This window comes from Hyla sarda, chromosome 3 (genome assembly GCF_029499605.1).
Source record: "Hyla sarda isolate aHylSar1 chromosome 3, aHylSar1.hap1, whole genome shotgun sequence".
Lineage (NCBI taxonomy): Eukaryota > Metazoa > Chordata > Amphibia > Anura > Hylidae > Hyla > Hyla sarda.
The window spans coordinates 447,349,569-447,369,506 of NC_079191.1; the positions used below are offsets into that span (position 1 = coordinate 447,349,569).

The 19,938-nt window shown below is 47.8% G+C and overlaps 1 protein-coding gene across 1 annotated transcript in view; it reads right to left on the bottom strand.

The window, feature by feature from the left end:
- The window catches only part of CMTR1 (cap methyltransferase 1), a 61,243-nt gene extending 44,632 nt beyond the window's left edge, over positions 1-16,611 (bottom strand). The window contains exons 1-5 of the mRNA XM_056568673.1: positions 16,523-16,611; positions 10,172-10,308; positions 8,692-8,843; positions 2,350-2,508; positions 2,178-2,270 (exon numbers count right to left, since the gene is read on the bottom strand). Of these exons, the coding sequence (XP_056424648.1) occupies positions 2,178-2,270; positions 2,350-2,508; positions 8,692-8,843; positions 10,172-10,301 (534 nt within the window). The 5' untranslated portion in view covers positions 10,302-10,308; positions 16,523-16,611. The remainder of the gene's footprint in view (positions 1-2,177; positions 2,271-2,349; positions 2,509-8,691; positions 8,844-10,171; positions 10,309-16,522) is intronic.
- Positions 16,612-19,938: the final 3,327 nt, after the last annotated feature.

The window sequence follows — 19,938 nt, forward strand, 5'->3', positions numbered from 1 at the left end:
TTTTTACTTTTTATTTTATTTTGTGTTAGTGTAGTGTTGTGTTTTTAGGGTACAGTCACACAGGCGGGGGGTTACAGCGAGTTTCACGCTGCGAGTTTGAGCTGCCGCGCAAAATTTGCTGCATCGCAAACTTGCAGCCTGATACTCACTGTAAGCCCCTGCCCATGTGAATGTACCCTGTACAATCACAGGGGGGGGGGGGGGACCTCCAGCTGTTGCAAAACTACAACTCCCAGCATGCACAGTCTATCAGTGCATGCTGGTAGTTATAGTTTTGCAACAGCTGGAGGCACACGGGTTGGGAAACACTGAGTTAGGAAACAGACAATGTTTCCCAACCAGTGTGCCTCCAGCTGTTGCAAAACCACAACTCCCAAACATTCTCAGGCATGCTGGAAGTAGTACGGCAACATCTTTAGCGCCAGATGTTGCCGAACTACAACTCCCAGCATGCTTGGAGTTGTAGTTTTGCAACATCTGGAGGACTACAGTTTGCAGACCACTAATACAGTGGTTCCCAATCTGTGCCCTTCCAGATGTTGCAAAACTACAACTCCCAGTATGCCAACTGTCCAGGCATGCTGGGAGTTGTAGTTCTGCAACATCTGAAGGGCCAGATGTTACAGAACTACAACTCCCAGCATGCCTGGACAGTAAGGGCATGCTGAGGATGTGTAGTTTTGCAACATCTGGAAGGGCACAGTGGTCTCCAAACTGTGGACCTCCAGATGTTGCAAAACTGCAACTCCCAGCATGCCCAGATGCCAAGGGCTGCCTGGGCATGCTGGGAGTTGTAGTTTACAGGGTCCCATTACAGCAATGCATGTCGCTTTACGGCGACGTGCATTGCTGTAAAGGGCCCGACCGCGGCTGAAGATCTACTCACCTGTCGCCGCCGCCTTCACGCCGGGATTCGGGTCTTCAGGGACGAGGTAAGTACCGGGGCCGGTCCCCAGCACTCCCCCGTCCCCCGCCGCGTCCTCCGGTCTTCCTCCCGTCCTCTCCGGACTTTCAGGGGCCGGGCAGGACGGGAGGAAGTAACCGCCCCCCCTCTTGCGATTGGTCGGTTAACTAACCGACGGATCGCAGGGTATAGGAGGAGGTGGCAGGCTTGCCACCTCGCTTCTAGCCTCCAGCATGGTCCTGGTTGTCTGTGACAGCCGGGATCATGCAAAATTACCGGGCGGTCGGGTCCCAGAGACCCGATCAGCCCGGTATCGCCGCAGATCGCAAGGGCGATTTCCCTTGCGATTTGCGGCGATCGCCGATATGGGGGGCCTACATGGCCCCCCTCGGCGTTTGCCCTGGATGCCTGCTGAAGGATTTCAGCAGGCATCCAGTTCCGATCTCTGCCCGGCGCGCGGCAGAGACCAGAAAACGCCAGGGCGTATGGATACGCCCTGGGTCCTTAAGGCCCAGGGTGTGAGGGCGTATCCATACGCCCTGGGTCCTTAAGAGGTTAAAGGGGTACTCCGCCCCAAGACATTTCATTCCCTATCCAAAGGATAAGGGATAAGATTGTCTGATCACAGGGGGTCACACCACTGGGGACCCCCGAGATTTTGGCTGCGGCACCCCAGACATCTGGTGCACGGAGAAAACTTCGCTCCGTGCCGGATGACTGGCGATGCGGGGCGGAGGCTCGTGACGGCCACACCCCCTCAATGCAAGTCGTCTATGGGAGGGGGCGTGACGACCTTAGACTTGCAGTGAGGGGGCGTTGCTGTTATGTCACGTGCCTCTGGCGCTGCTACAAATGCTGTAAATGAACGCTGGATGCATCAGGGAGATGCGGGAGGTCACTAAGGGGTTAAACAAGATGGATATTTACATCCGCTTTTATATTAACATAGCACACAAAGCTGGTACTGTAGCTCTCCTTCTGGGACGCTGCATCACGTACCCAGGATCAAATGTCACTAAAGATGCTGCACCCTCCGCCCCCCCAGACTCCCCCGCTGATGCTTTCTTACAAAAACAGCACCACCCCTGTCCTCTGTTTGTGTGAGGTATAAAAACTCAGCTTCATTCACTTTAATGGAAATGAGTTGTAATACCTCACACAACCTGAGGCGTAGAGTGGCGCTGCATCAGAAATAAAGAATCTATGTTTTCGTCCTGCTGGATAACCCCTTTAAAACCTCATTCGAGTCTACAGGACAATTATGAACATTTACCTTGCCCACCATCATCCAGTCGGCCAGCTCATCGGCATCAGGAATCTCTGTGGTGCATTCTGGGAACCATTCGACTTCTTCATAAGCCGTTGCCTGGAACATCAGTGAGAAGGTTAGAGTGGTCTGTCCCTAAGCATCCACATGCACCCCCCTCTCCCCTCCCCCCACTAACCTCAGGCATGTCCCTCCAGTTAATGTTCAGATCCTTCTCGAACCCTTTCAGGATCAGACCCAGGCCCCTGCGGCCTTTCTGCTTCGAGGTCTCCACAATCTCTTTTCGCCCCTGTCCGAACTTGCCCAAACCTTCTCCCTCGCGGAAACCCATCTTTGCCTGAAAGAGAAGAAATAGGAGTCAGCAAAGTCCAGAAAACAGAAATGTCGCAAGCGTGATAATCAGTTAATTGGTCACTAGGAGGCCCTTCTAAGCCCCCCAAATCTCTGAATAAATGTGCAAAGGGTTAAATGTTATGACACACCATAGACCAAATTCTGTAATGCATAAACAGTGCTAGGCTGCCCAGTGTTGTAATGCATATAAAGTGTTAGGCTGCCCAATTTTGTAATGCATAAACAGTGCTAGGCTGCCAAAAGTTGTAATGCATATAAAGTGTTAGGCTGCCCAATGTTATAAAGACATACACAGTGCTAGGCTGCCCAATGTTGTAATGCATAAACAGTGCTAGGCTGCCCAATGTTATAAAGGCATACACAGTGCTAGGCTGCCAAAAGCTGTAATGCATAAACAGTGCTAGGCTGCCCAATGTTGTAATGCATAAAAAGTGCTAGGCTGCCCATTGTTGTAATGAATAAACAGTGCTAGGCTGCCCAACGTTATAATGCATAGAAAGTGCTAGGTTGCCCAATGTTGTAATGCTTAAACATTGCTGGGCTGGCAAATGTTGCAATGCATAAACAGTGCTGGGCTGCCCAACGTTCAATGGTAACATCAGTGAGGAAGTAGCAAACTTCTCCTGCTAGGTCAGTGTTTTCTAACAAGGGGGGGCCTCCAGCTGTTGCAAAACTACAACTTCCAGCATGCCCGGACAGCCGCTGGCTGTCTAAGAATGCTGGGAGTTTTAGTTTTGCAACAGCTGGAGCCACCCTGGTTAGAAAAAAAAAAAAAAAAAAAACACCAACCAAGGTAATAAAAAATAAAATAAAAATAATCACCATAACTGCACTGTTCCCAGTCATTTACTTTTAAGATGCCAGAATTAAACTCAACACTTCTTGTATTATGGCTCAATTCCCTTTAAGCCGTTTATAATATGCAGCGAGATGTCTGACAAACCTGTTGAGCCAGGCATTAATGCCTTTGTGACTATTGTATGAAGTAATTGACAGTTCTGTATATCCGGACTATGTCAATTCACTTGGCCTTTCATGTTCGGACTACTTTGTTACTGTTTGATATACATGATGTATTGTTTATCTCCTTTTTCTTTCTTTACTGAATAAAAGCAAATTGTTTAAAAAAAAAATTTAAAAAAAGATGCCACGATTAACGCTAATCATGGAATCTCAAGGAATTTATCATACAAGCTGGCTAGATATTGGGGCTCATTGGACCCCCACAACTATGTTGTGGGGGTCCGATTAGCTAAAATGCCAGTAGGGTCCCTGTAACCGCTTAGCCAGTAGAGCACCAATCACACCCTATAATGGTGTGCCATAGGCACAGTATTATACAATGAATGCAAACTAATGATTGCATATAACAGTCCCCTATTACAACTTAAAAAGTGAAATAAAAAATAAAAATTAAAATTATGTAAAAACACCCTCCCCTAATACAAGATAAAACCACCCATCTTTTCCCATTTTACACCCTTTCCCAAAAATACATAAAATAATTAGTAAAATATATTTGGTATTGATGCATGCGTAATTGTCCAAACTATTAAAAAACAACATTTATGATACCGCATGGTAAAAAGTGTATTTAAAAAAAATAAAAAATAAGATCAATAAGCGATCAAAAAGTCCCAGCAAAACCAGAATGGTATTGATAAAAATATAATTCACTGGGTTAAAAAAATGATCCTCATACATCTCCATATATGAAAAAATAAATAAAGTTATAGGTGTCAGAAAAGGACAATTTTAGGCATACTGATTTTGTTTAAAAAAAAATACAAAATAAAGTTAAACTTTTAGATTTTTTTTTTACAATTTTAGATATTTTTTTTTAAAGTAAAATAATTTAAAAAAATTATAAATTGGGTATAATTTTCATTGTGTTGACCAAAATAAAGGCCAAAATAGGATGTGTCCTTAAGGGGGTTCAGTTTAGTATGGTACTAGTAAAGGATAAGTATCACAAAAAAGTAGATTTTTATGCTTATCGTAAAATCTCTCTCTCGGAGGATCCATTGGGGGACACAGAGACCGTGGGTATATGCTGCTGTCACTAGGAGGTTGACCCTAGACAACTAAAGAAGTCGGCCCCTCCCAGCAGAATATACCCGCCCACAGGCACCTAAGCTATCAGTTTATCAGTCCCAAAGCAGTAGGAGAGGACCGACAGGTAAAGCAAAGACAGTAACTGTTCGAGGAAACCACAGACAAAAATTAACCGAACCAAGGACACCAGAACAAATGGGTGGATGTTGTGTCCCCCAATGGATCCTCTGAGAAAGAGATTTTATGGTAAGCACAAAAATCTACTTTTCTCTTTTGGCTCCATTGGGGGACACAGAGCCCGTGGGACGTACCAAAGCAGTCCCCTGGGTGGGAAAAAAATCGAGTAAATCAGGTGGAAGGCTGGACCACAGCCGCGTGCAACACCTTGGGACCCAAACCAGCATCAGTGGAGGCAAAGGTATGTACCCGGTAAAATTTTGTAAACGGGTGTAAGGACGACCAGCTGGCCGCCTTACAGATTTGCAAGACCGAAGTCCTGTTGTGGAGAGCCCAGGAGGCCCCGATGGAACAAGTGGAAAGAGTTGAGACCCGGAAAGGAGGAGTCTTCCCTTTGCAGAAGTAAGCTTTCGAAATGGCAGAACGGATCCACCGTGAAATGGTCGTCTTAGAAGCAGGAAGTCTCTTGCGACGTCCCTCCGTAAGCACAAAGAAAGAGTCACACTGGCGAAAGGAAGAAGTGACTGAAAGGTAACTCCAAACAGCCTGTACCACATCAAGCACATGGAGCAAACGTTCCCTGGGGTGGGACGGAGCTGGGCAAAAGGACGGAAGGATGATATCCTCATTTAGGTGAAAGGAGGAGATCACCTTAGGCAAAAAGGACAGGACCGGACTTCGCGACAAAACAAGTAACTTTCTAGTTGTGGCAGGACACAAAGAGGTCCACGTCCAGAGTGCCCCAGAGGTTGTAGATCTCCACAAACACCTCTAGATGAAGAGACCACTTGCCGGGTTCGGCCGAGGAGCGACTGAGGAGGTCCGCCTCCCAATTTTCCACTCCCGGGATGTGAATCGCAGAGATGGAGGGAACTCTGAGTTCCGCCCAGAGAAGGATCCTGGAGACCTCAGCCATCGCTGCGGGGCTGCGAGTGCCGGCCTGGCGATTGACATATGCCACAGCCAAGGAGTTGTCCGACTAGACACAAACAGGACAGTCCTGAAGAAGGCGCTCCCAATGGAGAAGGCAAAGATAAATTGCCCGAAGTTCCAGGATGTTGATGGGGAGGAGAGCTTCCTGGGAGGACAAAAGGCCTTGGACTGTCCGATCCCTGAAAACACCCCCCCCCCCCCCCCCAACCGATGAGACAGGCATCAGTCTTGATAACCTGCCAGTGGAGGGGCAGAAAGGATCGGCCCTGTCGATAAAAAGGGGACTGCAGCCACCATAGTAGGGACTGGCGAGTCCTGCGAGGAAGAATGATCCTGCGATCAAGGGAGAGCGGAGACTTGTCCCACCAGGACAGAAAAGAAAGGTGAAGAGGCCGACAATGAAACTGGGCAAAGGGAACGGCTTCAAGCATCCGACCCAGGACTTTCATGCAGAACCAAATGGAAACTGGAATAGGATGCCAGAGAATATGAACTCCTGATGACAGAGCACAGCGTTTGTCTGGTGGAGGCCAAATTCGTGCGGTGGCGAACTGGATTCCCAGGAAGATCAGACACTGGGCGGGAGTCAGGTTGGACTCGTCTTGATTGACCACCCAGCCGAAACGTGACACAGTCTGAAGAGTGAGACGAAGACTATCTTGATTCTTGGCCGCGGGTGGAGCCTTGAGCAGGAGGTCGTCCAGGTAGGGGATCACGGACACAACCCGGGCTCACAGGATGACAATCACTGCCGCCAGGACCTTAGTGAAGACCCTTGGGGCCGTGGCCAGGCAAGAAGGAAGGGACACAAACTGAAAATGGCTGATGTGCTGGAAAAATAGGGATGTGAAGGTTGGCATCTCGGATATCCACTGAGGAAAGAAATTCCCCTTGATCCATGGATGCCACTACAGAATAGAGAGACTCCATACAGAAATGGCGTAGAAGTAGGTGACGGTTGAGGAGCTTCAGATACAGGGCCGTGGATAAAACCCCCTTTCTTGGGGACAATGAACAGGTTTGAACAGAAATCAGAAAAACGCTCCTTGGGAGGAACTGGGTCGATCACTCCCTGAGTGGGAAGGGTCCGAAGTGCAACCCGAAAAGCCGCTGCTAAGGAAGGGGAACGAGGAGGGCGGGATCGAAAAAAGCGATCCCTTGGAAAGGAAGCAAACTCGATCCGATAGCATCTCGGACCCAAAAATACTGCACGTGGGCAGACCAAACATCCCGGAAAAAAGGGACAAACGACCACCAACCTAAGAAGAGCATTCGGGTGGGGGTGTCCCTTCAGGTGGAGGGAGGCTTACGGGTGCCCGACTTGGCCGCAAAACGGACGGAACTGTTAACCGATTTCCAGGAGGGACGGGCCTTGAAGGAAGAAACCTTCTTATCCTGTGAGGGCACAGGTCTGGTCGCCCGACCTGAGCCAAAGGACTGAAAGGAGGTTGACTTCCTGCGGGAATCGGTACGGCGAGACTTATTCTGCAGTAATAAGGAGCTCTAACCTCCAGTGACCTCAGAGATAATCTCATCCAGGCGTTTCCCGAAAAGTCGGGACCCAGCAAAAGGAAGCTCAGTAAGAGATTTCTTGGAAGCGGCATCGGCCTCCCAGGCCTTGAGTCACATGGAGCAACGCCAATAGATCACCTGTGGCAAAAGCCATACAATGGATAGACTGCATAGAAGCAGAGCATAAATAGTCTCCAGCATTGGAGAGTTGAAGTGCAAAATCTGCCAAATCTTCAGAAGGGGCCCCAGACAAAATGCCCTGGCAGAGCTGGGAAGCCAAGACAGAGAGGGCTTTGGGACACCCAAGCAGAAGAGAAGACAGGAAGCAAAGATAAACCTGCTGCTTCAAAGGCGAATTTGGCCAAATTTTCAATCCTCTTGTCCCCCGGGTCCTTAAGCCATGCTGCATTCGCCAAAGGCAGAGTAGTCGCTTTTCACAGAAAGGAAACCAGAGGATACAGTCGGTGGAGATGTCCATTTCGCAATGAGGTCCTGGGCAAATGGAAACTGCACCTGAACCCTCTTAGTCTCTTGAAAGAGTTTGCCTGGATGCTTCCATGCTGTTTCCAGTAAGGTGTCAAATTCAGCATGAGAGCTGAATACCTTAGGAGAGCGACAGAAGCAATGAAAGGAAACTTCTGCTCCTGGGTCCGAAGTTCCGGAGTCCTCTAGATGAAAGGTGTCCCTGATGGCAGAGACCAAGTTGTCTACCATGTCGGACGTGCTGGCTCGGTCCTCTGGATCAGAGGCAGAACCTGACACCTCATCTTCCAGCTCCCCAGGAGAGTGGGAGTGGGTGGAGGCAGCCTTGGATAAAGGCGAAACGGACCTGGCACGCAGACCTAGAACGGCGATCAGGAGAGCGACCCTTAGAGCAGGAGCGCTTACGGGGGGGGCCAGGGAAGAGGAGTGAGTCCTATGAGTAGAGCGCCTGTCTCGAGCTTTGGATTCCCGAGAGGAACCAGAGGAGAAAACCCTAAGGCGCTTGAGATCACCCAAAACAGTGATCAGGGGAAGGTGAGTGAGCCTCTCCAAGGCAGTCACCACAGTACGGAAAACCCGCGCCAGGTTGGAGATAGACAGAGAGGGGGGAAACACTAAGCTAAAACTGTAGGAGTCGGGTATATCCTGCTGCGAGGGGCCGACTTCTTTTGTTGCCTTGTGTCAGCACCTCCTTGTGGCAGCATCATAAACCCACGGTCTCTGCATCCCCCAATGGAGCCAGACAAGAAATTTAAGATCATGGTGGGTCTGACCGCTGGGACCCACCAAGATTTCCTGTACGCCCCGGCTCTTCCCGGGAATGTAGCGTGTCGACCCCTGCACATAGCACGCCCTGTTCCCGGGGCCCCGTACAGGAGATTGCGGTGGGTCCCAGAGGTCGGACCCCCCGCGATATAAAACTTATCCCCTCTCCTGCGGATAGATAATACGTTTTTAGGTATGATATATCCCCCTTTAGGAAATATCTATGGAAACCATCACTTACCATGAGCTTCTGGGAGACGCTGTTAAACATGTGGTAGCGAGAAGACGTTCCCTCTGCCAGCGGATCTGAGGTGCTGTCATTACCCGCGGACCCAAACACTGGTCTCTTCTCATCACAATCGCTGTCCGAGCCTGTGCCACTTGTGGAGGACTCTGGAAAGTAGACAGAAAAGCAGAGAGGTTACATTTATAAGCAGCCATCTTTGCCCCATATAAAGTGAGTGGTGCTGCAGTGTCACTCCCCTGGATAGGTGAGTGATAGCTGTAATCTTGGGATAACTCCATTAGAGCATTAAATGCAGGTAGATGGATAATGTGTTAATAGCTTCTTCTGCATTTATTGCTATCTGCCTGTGAGGAGGGTAAGCTGCTGGCCATTGCCTGTGGGGAGGTTCAGCTGCTGGCCATTGCCTGTGGGGAGGTTCAGCTGCTGGCCATTGCCTGTCGGTAGGTGCCCCTGCCCCCCTCCGTTCAAGGTCTATGGGAGGGGTGCCCCCGCCCCCTCCGTTCACGGTCTATGGAAGGGGTGCCCCCGCCCCCTCCGTTCACGGTCTATGGGAGGGGTGCCCCCTCCGTTCACAGTCTATGGGAGGAGTGCCCCCCCCCTCCATTCACGTCTATGGGAGGGTACCCTGCCCCGTCCATTCATGTCTATGGGAGGGGTGGCCCGCCCTGTCCATTCATGTCTATGGGAGGAGTGCCCCGCCCAGTCCATTCATGTCTATGGGAGGAGTGCCCCGCCCCCTCCATTCACGTCTATGGGAGGGGTGCCCCACCCCCTCCATTCACGTCTATGGGAGGAGTGCCCCCCCTCCATTCACGTCTATGGGAGGGTACCCCGCCCCCCCCCTCGGGAGGGTACCCCGCCCCGTCCATTCATGTCTATGGGAGGGGTGGCCCGCCCTGTCCATTCATGTCTATGGGAGGGGTACCCCGCCCCCTCCATTCATGTCTATGGGAGGGGTACCCCGCCCCCTCCATTCTTGTTTATGGGAGGGGTGCCGCGCCCCCTCCATTCTTGTCTATGGGAGGGGTGCCGCGCCCCCTCCATTCTTGTCTATGGGAGGGGTGCCCTGCCCCCTCGGTTCATGTCTATGGGAGGAGTGCCCCGCCCCCTCGGTTCATGTCTATGGGAGGAGTGCCCCGCCCCCTCCATTCATGTCTATGGGAGGGGTGTCATGCCCCACCCCCTTCATTCATGTCATGCCCCCTCCAATAGACATGAATGTGCGTGACATCACAACCACCCGAACTCAGCATTTTGAACATAATGTTCAGAACGCCAGGGGACTGCATAGAGATTGCGGGGGTCCAGCCGCTTAATAGGGGATAAAATGTCTAGGGGCGGAGTACCCCTTTTAGTTTTATTATTGTACTATTTAATCAGTCCTAAATTGGATAATTGTTCGGTAAAATGTTATAGGATTCAGCAGCACAATATAAAGGTGCAATGAGAATTATAGTCCCGGACTCTCCCTCACCTTGGGTGCCATGGTTGCTGCACTGGGTGTCATCATCAGAGGTGGAGCTCAGGTTGAGCCCCAGTTCTTCGAAGCGTTTCTTCTGTTTCTGGTTGCTGGTCTGGAGCTCTCGCTCTGCGCGTCGCTTCATTTTACTTCTAAAAATCAAAGTAAAACATTGTTACATGGCAGCGCAGCTACAACTACACTCATGTGGATGATGGGTAAGACACATATAGAGGGTGATTAGTCCTATGTAAACTGCTGGTATACGAGGATATTATAAAGGAGGGGAGGGGTTTGGACTGGGACAAATTACTGCACAGGAAATATGGGGCTCAGAATCGCCAGGGCCACCAGATATAAGGTCAATGTCTGGGGACCTATATTTTTGCTGACATTCTCCAAATCTTCCATCACCTGATAATGAAGACGTTCTGTAACCTTTGAGTCTAACTTCTTAATGATTTTAATATTTCTGCTTGTTAACAGAGAATGGAGGCGTCCTTGTGTCCATCTAGATCTTTATGGGGGGACTCATGGGAATAATGGGCAAACAAGGTGTGAAGAGAGTCTTATCTGCACTGATTTAAGGTGTCTGGGGTGAATTGTACGGCTCACTGCAGGCTGGATCCAAGTTCAGTAAAAATTTTAGGTGTTGGTATAACAATATGCAGTAGGTATGGCAGGAAGCTCTCCACTATAGCCAGGTAGGTGTCACAATATGGGGTAGGTATGGTGGGGAGTGCTCCATTGTAGTCAGGTAGGAATGGTGGGGAGCACTCTATTATAGTCAGGTAGGTATGGCGGGGAGCGCTCTATTATAGTCAGGTAGGTATGGCAGGGAGCGTTCTATTATAGTCAGGTAGGAATGGTGGGGAGCACTCTATTATAGTCAGGTAGGTATGGCAGGGAGCGCTCTATTATAGTCAGGTAGGTATGGTGGGGAGTGCTCTATTATAGTCAGGTAGGTATGGTGGGGAGCGCTCTACTATAGTCAGGTAGGTATGGTGGGGAGCGTTCTATTATAGTCAGGTAGGTATGGCAGGGAGCGCTCTATTATAGTCAGGTAGGTATGGCAGGGAGCGCTCTATTATAGTCAGGTAGGTATGGCAGGGAGCGCTCTATTATAGTCAGGTATGTATGGAGGGAAGCGTTCTATAGTCAGGTAGGTATGGTGGGGAGTGCTCCATTATAGTCAGGTAGGTATGGTGGGGAGTGCTCCATTATAGTCAGGTAAGTATGGCGGGGAGCGCTCTATTATAGTCAGGTAGGTATGGCGGGGAGCGCTCTATTATAGTCAGGTATGTATGGTGGGGAGCGCTCTATTATAGTCAGGTAGGTATGGTGGGGAGTGCTCCATTAGTCAGGTAAGTATGGCGGGGAGCGTTCTATTATAGTCAGGTAGGAATGGTGGGGAGCACTCTATTATAGTCAGGTAGGTATGGCAGGGAGCGCTCTATTATAGTCAGGTAGGTATGGTGGGGAGTGCTCTATTATAGTCAGGTAGGTATGGTGGGGAGCGCTCTACTATAGTCAGGTAGGTATGGTGGGGAGCGTTCTATTATAGTCAGGTAGGTATGGCAGGGAGCGCTCTATTATAGTCAGGTAGGTATGGCAGGGAGCGCTCTATTATAGTCAGGTAGGTATGGCAGGGAGCGCTCTATTATAGTCAGGTATGTATGGAGGGAAGCGTTCTATAGTCAGGTAGGTATGGTGGGGAGTGCTCCATTATAGTCAGGTAGGTATGGTGGGGAGTGCTCCATTATAGTCAGGTAAGTATGGCGGGGAGCGCTCTATTATAGTCAGGTAGGTATGGCGGGGAGCGCTCTATTATAGTCAGGTATGTATGGTGGGGAGCGCTCTATTATAGTCAGGTAGGTATGGTGGGGAGTGCTCCATTAGTCAGGTAAGTATGGCGGGGAGCGTTCTATTATAGTCAGGCAGGTATGGTGGGGAGCGCTCTATTATAGTCAGGTAGGTATGGTGGGGAGCGCTCTATTATAGTCAGGTATGTATGGTGGGGAGCGCTCTATTATAGTCAGGTAGGTATGGCGGGGAGCGTTCTATTATAGTCAGGTAGGTATGGCGGGGAGCGCTCTATTATAGTCAGGTAGGTATGGCGGGGAGCGTTCTATTATAGTCAGGTAGGTATGGCGGGGAGCGTTCTATTATAGTCAGGTAGGTATGGCGGGGAGCGCTCTATTATAGTCAGGTAGGTATGGCGGGAAGCTCTCTATTATAGTCAGGTAGGTATGGCGGGGAGCGCTCCATTATAGTCAGGTAGGTAGGTATGGCAGGGAGCGCTCTATTATAGTCAGGTAGGTATGGCGGGGAGCACTCCATTATAGTCAGGTAGGTATGGCGGGAAGCGCTCTATTATAGTCAGGTAGGTATGGCGGGGAGGGCTCTATTATAGTCATGTAGGTAGGTATGGCGGGGAGCGCTCCATTATAGTCAGGTAGGTAGGTATGGCGGAGAGCGCTCCATTACATTCAGGTAGGTGTCACAATATGGGATGAATACATGTAAGTTAAGGCCAATCTAAGAGAACAGAAACCATTATCTACCGTAATACCAACAAGATGGAGTCCGGCCACAACCAAACCAAAACAAACATTTTTCCCTGCAGCGCCACCTAGAGACAGAAATACATATTAAAATTTGCATTCTCCGTATTTGAATTGTATTTCAGAATTTACTTGTCGTTCAGGTGAAACTGGAGAATGAAGGTCTAAATATTATATAGATGAATATGTTATAAGCAGATTACGTATCAGTATAAAAGAACATATTCCTTATTCCATTTTTGTTTTTCCAATTTATCCAGTCCTTCCCATCTCTAGTCCTACACAAAGATGCCTGCCCGGAACCTACGCAAAGACGCCTGTCCGGAACCTACGCAAAGACGCCTGTCCGGAACCTACGCAAAGACGCCTGTCCGGAACCTACGCAAAGACTCCTGTCCGGAACCTACGCAAAGACGCCTGTCCGGAACCTACGCAAAGACGCCTGTCTGGAACCTACGCAAAGACGCCTGTCTGGAACCTACGCAAAGACGCCTGTCCGGAACCTACGCAAAGACGCCTGTCTGGAACCTACGCAAAGACGCCTGTCTGGAACCTACGCAAAGACGCCTGTCTGGAACCTACGCAAAGACGCCTGTCCGGAACCTACGCAAAGACGCCTGTCCGGAACCTACGCAAAGACGCCTGTCCGGAACCTACGCAAAGACGCCTGTCTGGAACCTACGCAAAGACGCCTGTCTGGAACCTACGCAAAGACGCCTGTCTGGAACCTACGCAAAGACGCCTGTCTGGAACCTACGCAAAGACGCCTGTCTGGAACCTACGCAAAGACGCCTGTCTGGAACCTACGCAAAGACGCCTGTCTGGAACCTACGCAAAGACGCCTGTCCGGAACCTACGCAAAGACGCCTGTCCGGAACCTACGCAAAGACGCCTGTCTGGAACCTACGCAAAGACGCCTGTCTGGAACCTACGCAAAGACGCCTGTCTGGAACCTACCCAAAGACGCCTGTCTGGAACCTACCCAAAGACGCCTGTCTGGAACCTACGCAAAGACGCCTGTCTGGAACCTACGCAAAGACGCCTGTCTGGAACCTAAACGAACACGCCTGTCCAGTGTAACGACACAACCTAGTTTTGCCCAAAGGGTTAAACCTTTCTAGTCTCTGGAAAAGCTTGTGGTTGCTCTGGTGACGCCTTGGCCTATCCTGTCTGGTGTTTCTCTGGCCAATGAGGTGTCACTTTTACGTCCACACCCTCCTGCTCTGGCTATTTAAGTCTGCAATGTCCTTAAGTCTTTGCTTGTAGTAGAGTCTCCTCTGTAGCTTTATCCTGCATCTGATTCTGTGTTCTGGTTCTGTGACTTTGGCTCTGATATTTGTTAACCCTTTGCTATTTGATTTCTGTGGTCCTCTTGGCTTTTTGATCCAGCTTGCTGACCTACACATAGACGCCTGTCCGGGACCTACACATAGACGCCTGTCCGGGACCTACGCATAGACGCCTGTCCGGGACCTACGCATAGACGCCTGTCCGGAACCTACGCAAAGACGCCTGTCCGGAACCTACACGAGGATGCCTGCCAGAACCTACAAGAAGACGCCTGCCAGAACCTACAAGAAGACGCCTGTCCGGAACCTACGCAAAGACGCCTGCCCGGAACCTACGCAAAGACGCCTGCCCGGAACCTACGCAAAGACGCCTGCCCGGAACCTACGCAAAGACGCCTGTCCGGAACCTACGCAAAGACGCCTGTCTGGAACCTACGCAAAGACGCCTGTCTGGAACCTACGCAAAGACGCCTGTCTGGAACCTACGCAAAGACGCCTGTCTGGAACCTACGCAAAGACGCCTGTCTGGAACCTACCCAAAGACGCCTGTCTGGAACCTACGCAAAGACGCCTGTCTGGAACCTACGCAAAGACGCCTGTCTGGAACCTACGCAAAGACGCCTGTCTGGAACCTACGCAAAGACGCCTGTCTGGAACCTACGCAAAGACGCCTGTCTGGAACCTACGCAAAGACGCCTGTCTGGAACCTACGCAAAGACGCCTGTCCGGAACCTACGCAAAGACGCCTGTCCGGAACCTACGCAAAGACGCCTGTCTGGAACCTACGCAAAGACGCCTGTCTGGAACCTACCCAAAGACGCCTGTCTGGAACCTACCCAAAGACGCCTGTCTGGAACCTACCCAAAGACGCCTGTCTGGAACCTACCCAAAGACGCCTGTCTGGAACCTACGCAAAGACGCCTGTCTGGAACCTACGCAAAGACGCCTGTCTGGAACCTAAACGAACACGCCTGTCCAGTGTAACGACACAACCTAGTTTTGCCCAAAGGGTTAAACCTTTCTAGTCTCTGGAAAAGCTTGTGGTTGCTCTGGTGACGCCTTGGCCTATCCTGTCTGGTGTTTCTCTGGCCAATGAGGTGTCACTTTTACGTCCACACCCTCCTGCTCTGGCTATTTAAGTCTGCAATGTCCTTAAGTCTTTGCTTGTAGTAGAGTCTCCTCTGTAGCTTTATCCTGCATCTGATTCTGTGTTCTGGTTCTGTGACTTTGGCTCTGGTATTTGTTAACCCTTTGCTATTTGATTTCTGTGGTCCTCTTGGCTTTTTGATCCAGCTTGCTGACTATCCAATTACTGTTTGTTTGTTTCCCTCTGGGTTCAGAATCCTGTGCAGTTTAACCTATTGTGTACTGACAGTTTCTCCCTGACCTTTACTGTATTGTGCGTAGTTTGTTGTTTTCACCTGAGACGTCCCTGCACTTATTCCAGAGTAGGGAGCGTTTTCTAGTTGAGGAGTCACCGTTTAGGCAGGGACCTACACATAGACGCCTGTCCGGGACCTACGCATAGACGCCTGTCCGGGACCTACGCATAGACGCCTGTCCGGGACCTACGCATAGACGCCTGTCCGGAACCCACGCAAAGACGCCTGTCCGGGACCCACGCATAGACGCCTGTCCGGGACCCACGCATAGACGCATGTCCGGGACCTACGCAAAGACGCCTGTCCGGGACCCACGCAAAGACGCCTGTCCGGGACCCACGCAAAGACGCCTGTCCGGGACCCACGCATAGACGCCTGTCCGGGACCCACACATAGACGCCTGTCCGGGACCCACACATAGACGCCTGTCCGGGACCCACACATAGACGCCTGTCCGGGACCCACACATAGACGCCTGTCCGGGACCCACACATAGACGCCTGTCCGGGACCCACACATAGACGCCTGTCCGGGACCCACACATAGACGCCTGTCCGGGACCCACACATAGACGCCTGTCCGGGACCCACACATAGACGCCTGTCCGGGACCCACACATAGACGCCTGTCCGGGACCCACACATAGACGCCTGTCCGGGACCCACACATAGACGCCTGTCCGGGACCCACACATAGACGCCTGTCCGGGACCCACACATAGACGCCTGTCCGGGACCCACACATAGACGCCTGTCCGGAACCTACGCAAAGACGCCTGTCCGGGACCTACGTGAAGACAATTTCCCCAGATGTTTGTAGTGGTGCCACAAATTGTCAGTATTTGAAGAGAAGTCTTGAGGTATCTTTTTGTATTTGTATCTGTTTTCCTTTATTATTGATGTGTCCTGGAAACTAAGATTTTAATGTGGAAATAATAATGTTTCTTGATTTTACTAAACTGGGCTCCAGCCTGCAGTGAGTGGGTGAAGTAACGTCCCCTGTAGCTGTGGTGAGACTCCAGTCTGAACTGTGCTCCATGCTGGTTTGAAAGCTTTTCCAGGTCTTAGACGGTGGATATAATGTGCACAGACATAATACTACTATACAGACTCAGGATGGCGCTATACTCACTGAGGATGGGGAGCGCGGCTCAGAAGACAATGAGGACCCCTGGAGACATGAAGGTCAGCCCATCACCACACAGTCCAGGGGGAGCCCTGAGGAGGGGATGGAAGGAGAAGGATTAAAAAATAAATGTAACCATGAACAGGATACAGCAACATATACACAGGGTATACCCCAAAACTAACACTGTATATAGAGATTATAGAGGAGAATACAGCAACATATACACATAATACACAGGGTATACCCCCAAACTAACACTGTATATAGAGATTAGAGAGGAGGATACAGCAACATATACACATAATACACAGGGTATACCCCCAAACTAACACTGTATATAGAGATTAGAGAGGAGGATACAGCAACATATACACATAATACACAGGGTATACCCCCAAACTAACACTGTATATAGAGATTAGAGAGGAGGATACAGCAACATATACACATAATACACAGGGTATACCCCCAAACTAACACTGTATATAGAGATTAGAGAGGAGGATACAGCAACATATACACATAATACACAGGGTATACCCCCAAACTAACACTGTATATAGAGATTATAGGAGGATACAGCAACATATACACATAATACACAGGGTATACCCCCAAACTAACACTGTATATAGAGATTATAGAGGAGAATACAGCAACATATACACATAATACACAGGGTATACCCCCAAACTAACACTGTATATAGAGATTAGAGAGGAGGATACAGCAACATATACACATAATACACAGGGTATACCCCCAAACTAACACTGTATATAGAGATTAGAGAGGAGGATACAGCAACATATACACATAATACACAGGGTATACCCCCAAACTAACACTGTATATAGAGATTATACAGGAGGATACAGCAACATATACACATAATACACAGGGTATACCCCCAAACTAACACTGTATATAGAGATTATAGAGGAGAATACAGCAACATATACACATAATACACAGGGTATCCCCCAAACTAACACTGTATATAGAGATTAGAGAGGAGGATGCAGCAACATATACACATAATACACAGGGTATACCCCCAAACTAACACTGTATATAGAGATTAGAGAGGAGGATACAGCAACATATACACATAATACACTGGGTATACCCCCAAACTAACACTGTATATAGAGATTAGAGAGGAGGATACAGCAACATATACACATAATACACAGGGTATACCCCCAAACTAACACTGTATATAGAGATTATAGGAGGATAGAGCAACATATACACATAATACACAGGGTATCCCCCAAACTAACACTGTATATAGAGATTAGAGAGGAGGATACAGCAACATATACACATAATACACAGGGTATCCCCCAAACTAACACTGTATATAGAGATTATACAGGAGGATACAGTGTATATAGAGATGTATATTATACAGGAGGATACAGTGTATATAGAGATGTATATTATACAGGGGGATACAGTGTATATAGAGATGTATATTATACAGGAGGATACAGTGTATATAGAGATGTATATTATACAGGGGGATACAGAGTATATAGAGATGTATATTATACAGGGGGATACAGTGTATATAGAGATGTATATTATACAGGAGGATACAGTGTATATAGAGATGTATATTATACAGGAGGATACAGTGTATATAGAGATGTATATTATACAGGGGGATAGTGTATATAGAGATGTATATTATACAGGAGGATACAGTGTATATAGAGATGTATATTATACAGGAGGATACAGTGTATATAGAGATGTATATTATACAGGGGGATACAGTGTATATAGAGATGTATATTATACAGGGGGATACAGTGTATATAGAGATGTATATTATACAGGAGGATACAGTGTATATAGAGATGTATATTATACAGGGGGATAGTGTGTATATAGAGATGTATATTATACAGGAGGATACAGTGTATATAGAGATGTATATTATACAGGAGGATACAGAGTATATAGAGATGTATATTATACAGGAGGATACAGTGTATATAGAGATGTATAATATACAGGGGGATACAGTGTATATAGAGATGTATATTATACAGGGGGATACAGTGTATATAGAGATGTATATTATACAGGGGGATACAGTGTATATAGAGATGTATATTATACAGGAGGATACAGTGTATATAGAGATGTATATTATACAGGGTATATAGAGATGTATATTATACAGGAGGATACAGTGTATATAGAGATGTATATTATACAGGGTATATAGAGATGTATATTATACAGGAGGATACAGTGTATATAGAGATGTATATTATACAGGAGGATACAGTGTATATAGAGATGTATATTATACAGGAGGATACAGTGTATATAGAGATGTATATTATACAGGAGGATACAGTGTATATAGAGATGTATATTATACAGGAGGATACAGTGTATATAGAGATGTATATTATACAGGAGGATACAGTGTATATAGAGATGTATATTATACAGGGGGATACAGTGTATATAGAGATATTATACAGGGGGATACAGTGTATATAGAGATGTATATTATACAGGAGGATACAGTGTATATAGAGATGTATATTATACAGGAGGATACAGTGTATATAGAGATGTATATTATACAGGAGGATACAGTGTATATAGAGATGTATAGTATACAGGAGGATACAGTGTATATAGAGATGTATATTATACAGGAGGATACAGTGTATATAGAGATGTATATTATACAGGAGGATACAGTGTATATAGAGATGTATATTATACAGTGTATATAGAGATGTATATTATACAGGAGGATACAGTGTATATAGAGATGTATATTATACAGGAGGATACAGTGTATATAGAGATGTATATTATACAGGAGGATACAGTGTATATAGAGATGTATATTATACAGGAGGATACAGTGTATATAGAGATGTATATTATACAGGAGGATACAGTGTATATAGAGATGTATATTATACAGGAGGATACAGTGTATATAGAGATGTATATTATACAGGGGGATACAGTGTATATAGAGATGTATATTATACAGGGGGATACAGTGTATATAGAGATGTATATTATACAGGAGGATACAGTGTATATAGAGATGTATATTATACAGGGGGATACAGTGTATATAGAGATGTATATTATACAGGAGGATACAGTGTATATAGAGATGTATATTATACAGGAGGATACAGTATATATAGAGATGTATATTATACAGGAGGATACAGTGTATATAGAGATGTATATTATACAGGGGGATACAGCGTATATAGAGATGTATATTATACAGGGGGATACAGTATATAGAGATGTATATTATACAGGAGGATACAGTGTATATAGAGATGTATATTATACAGGGGGATACAGTGTATATAGAGATGTATATTATACAGGGGGATACAGTATATAGAGATGTA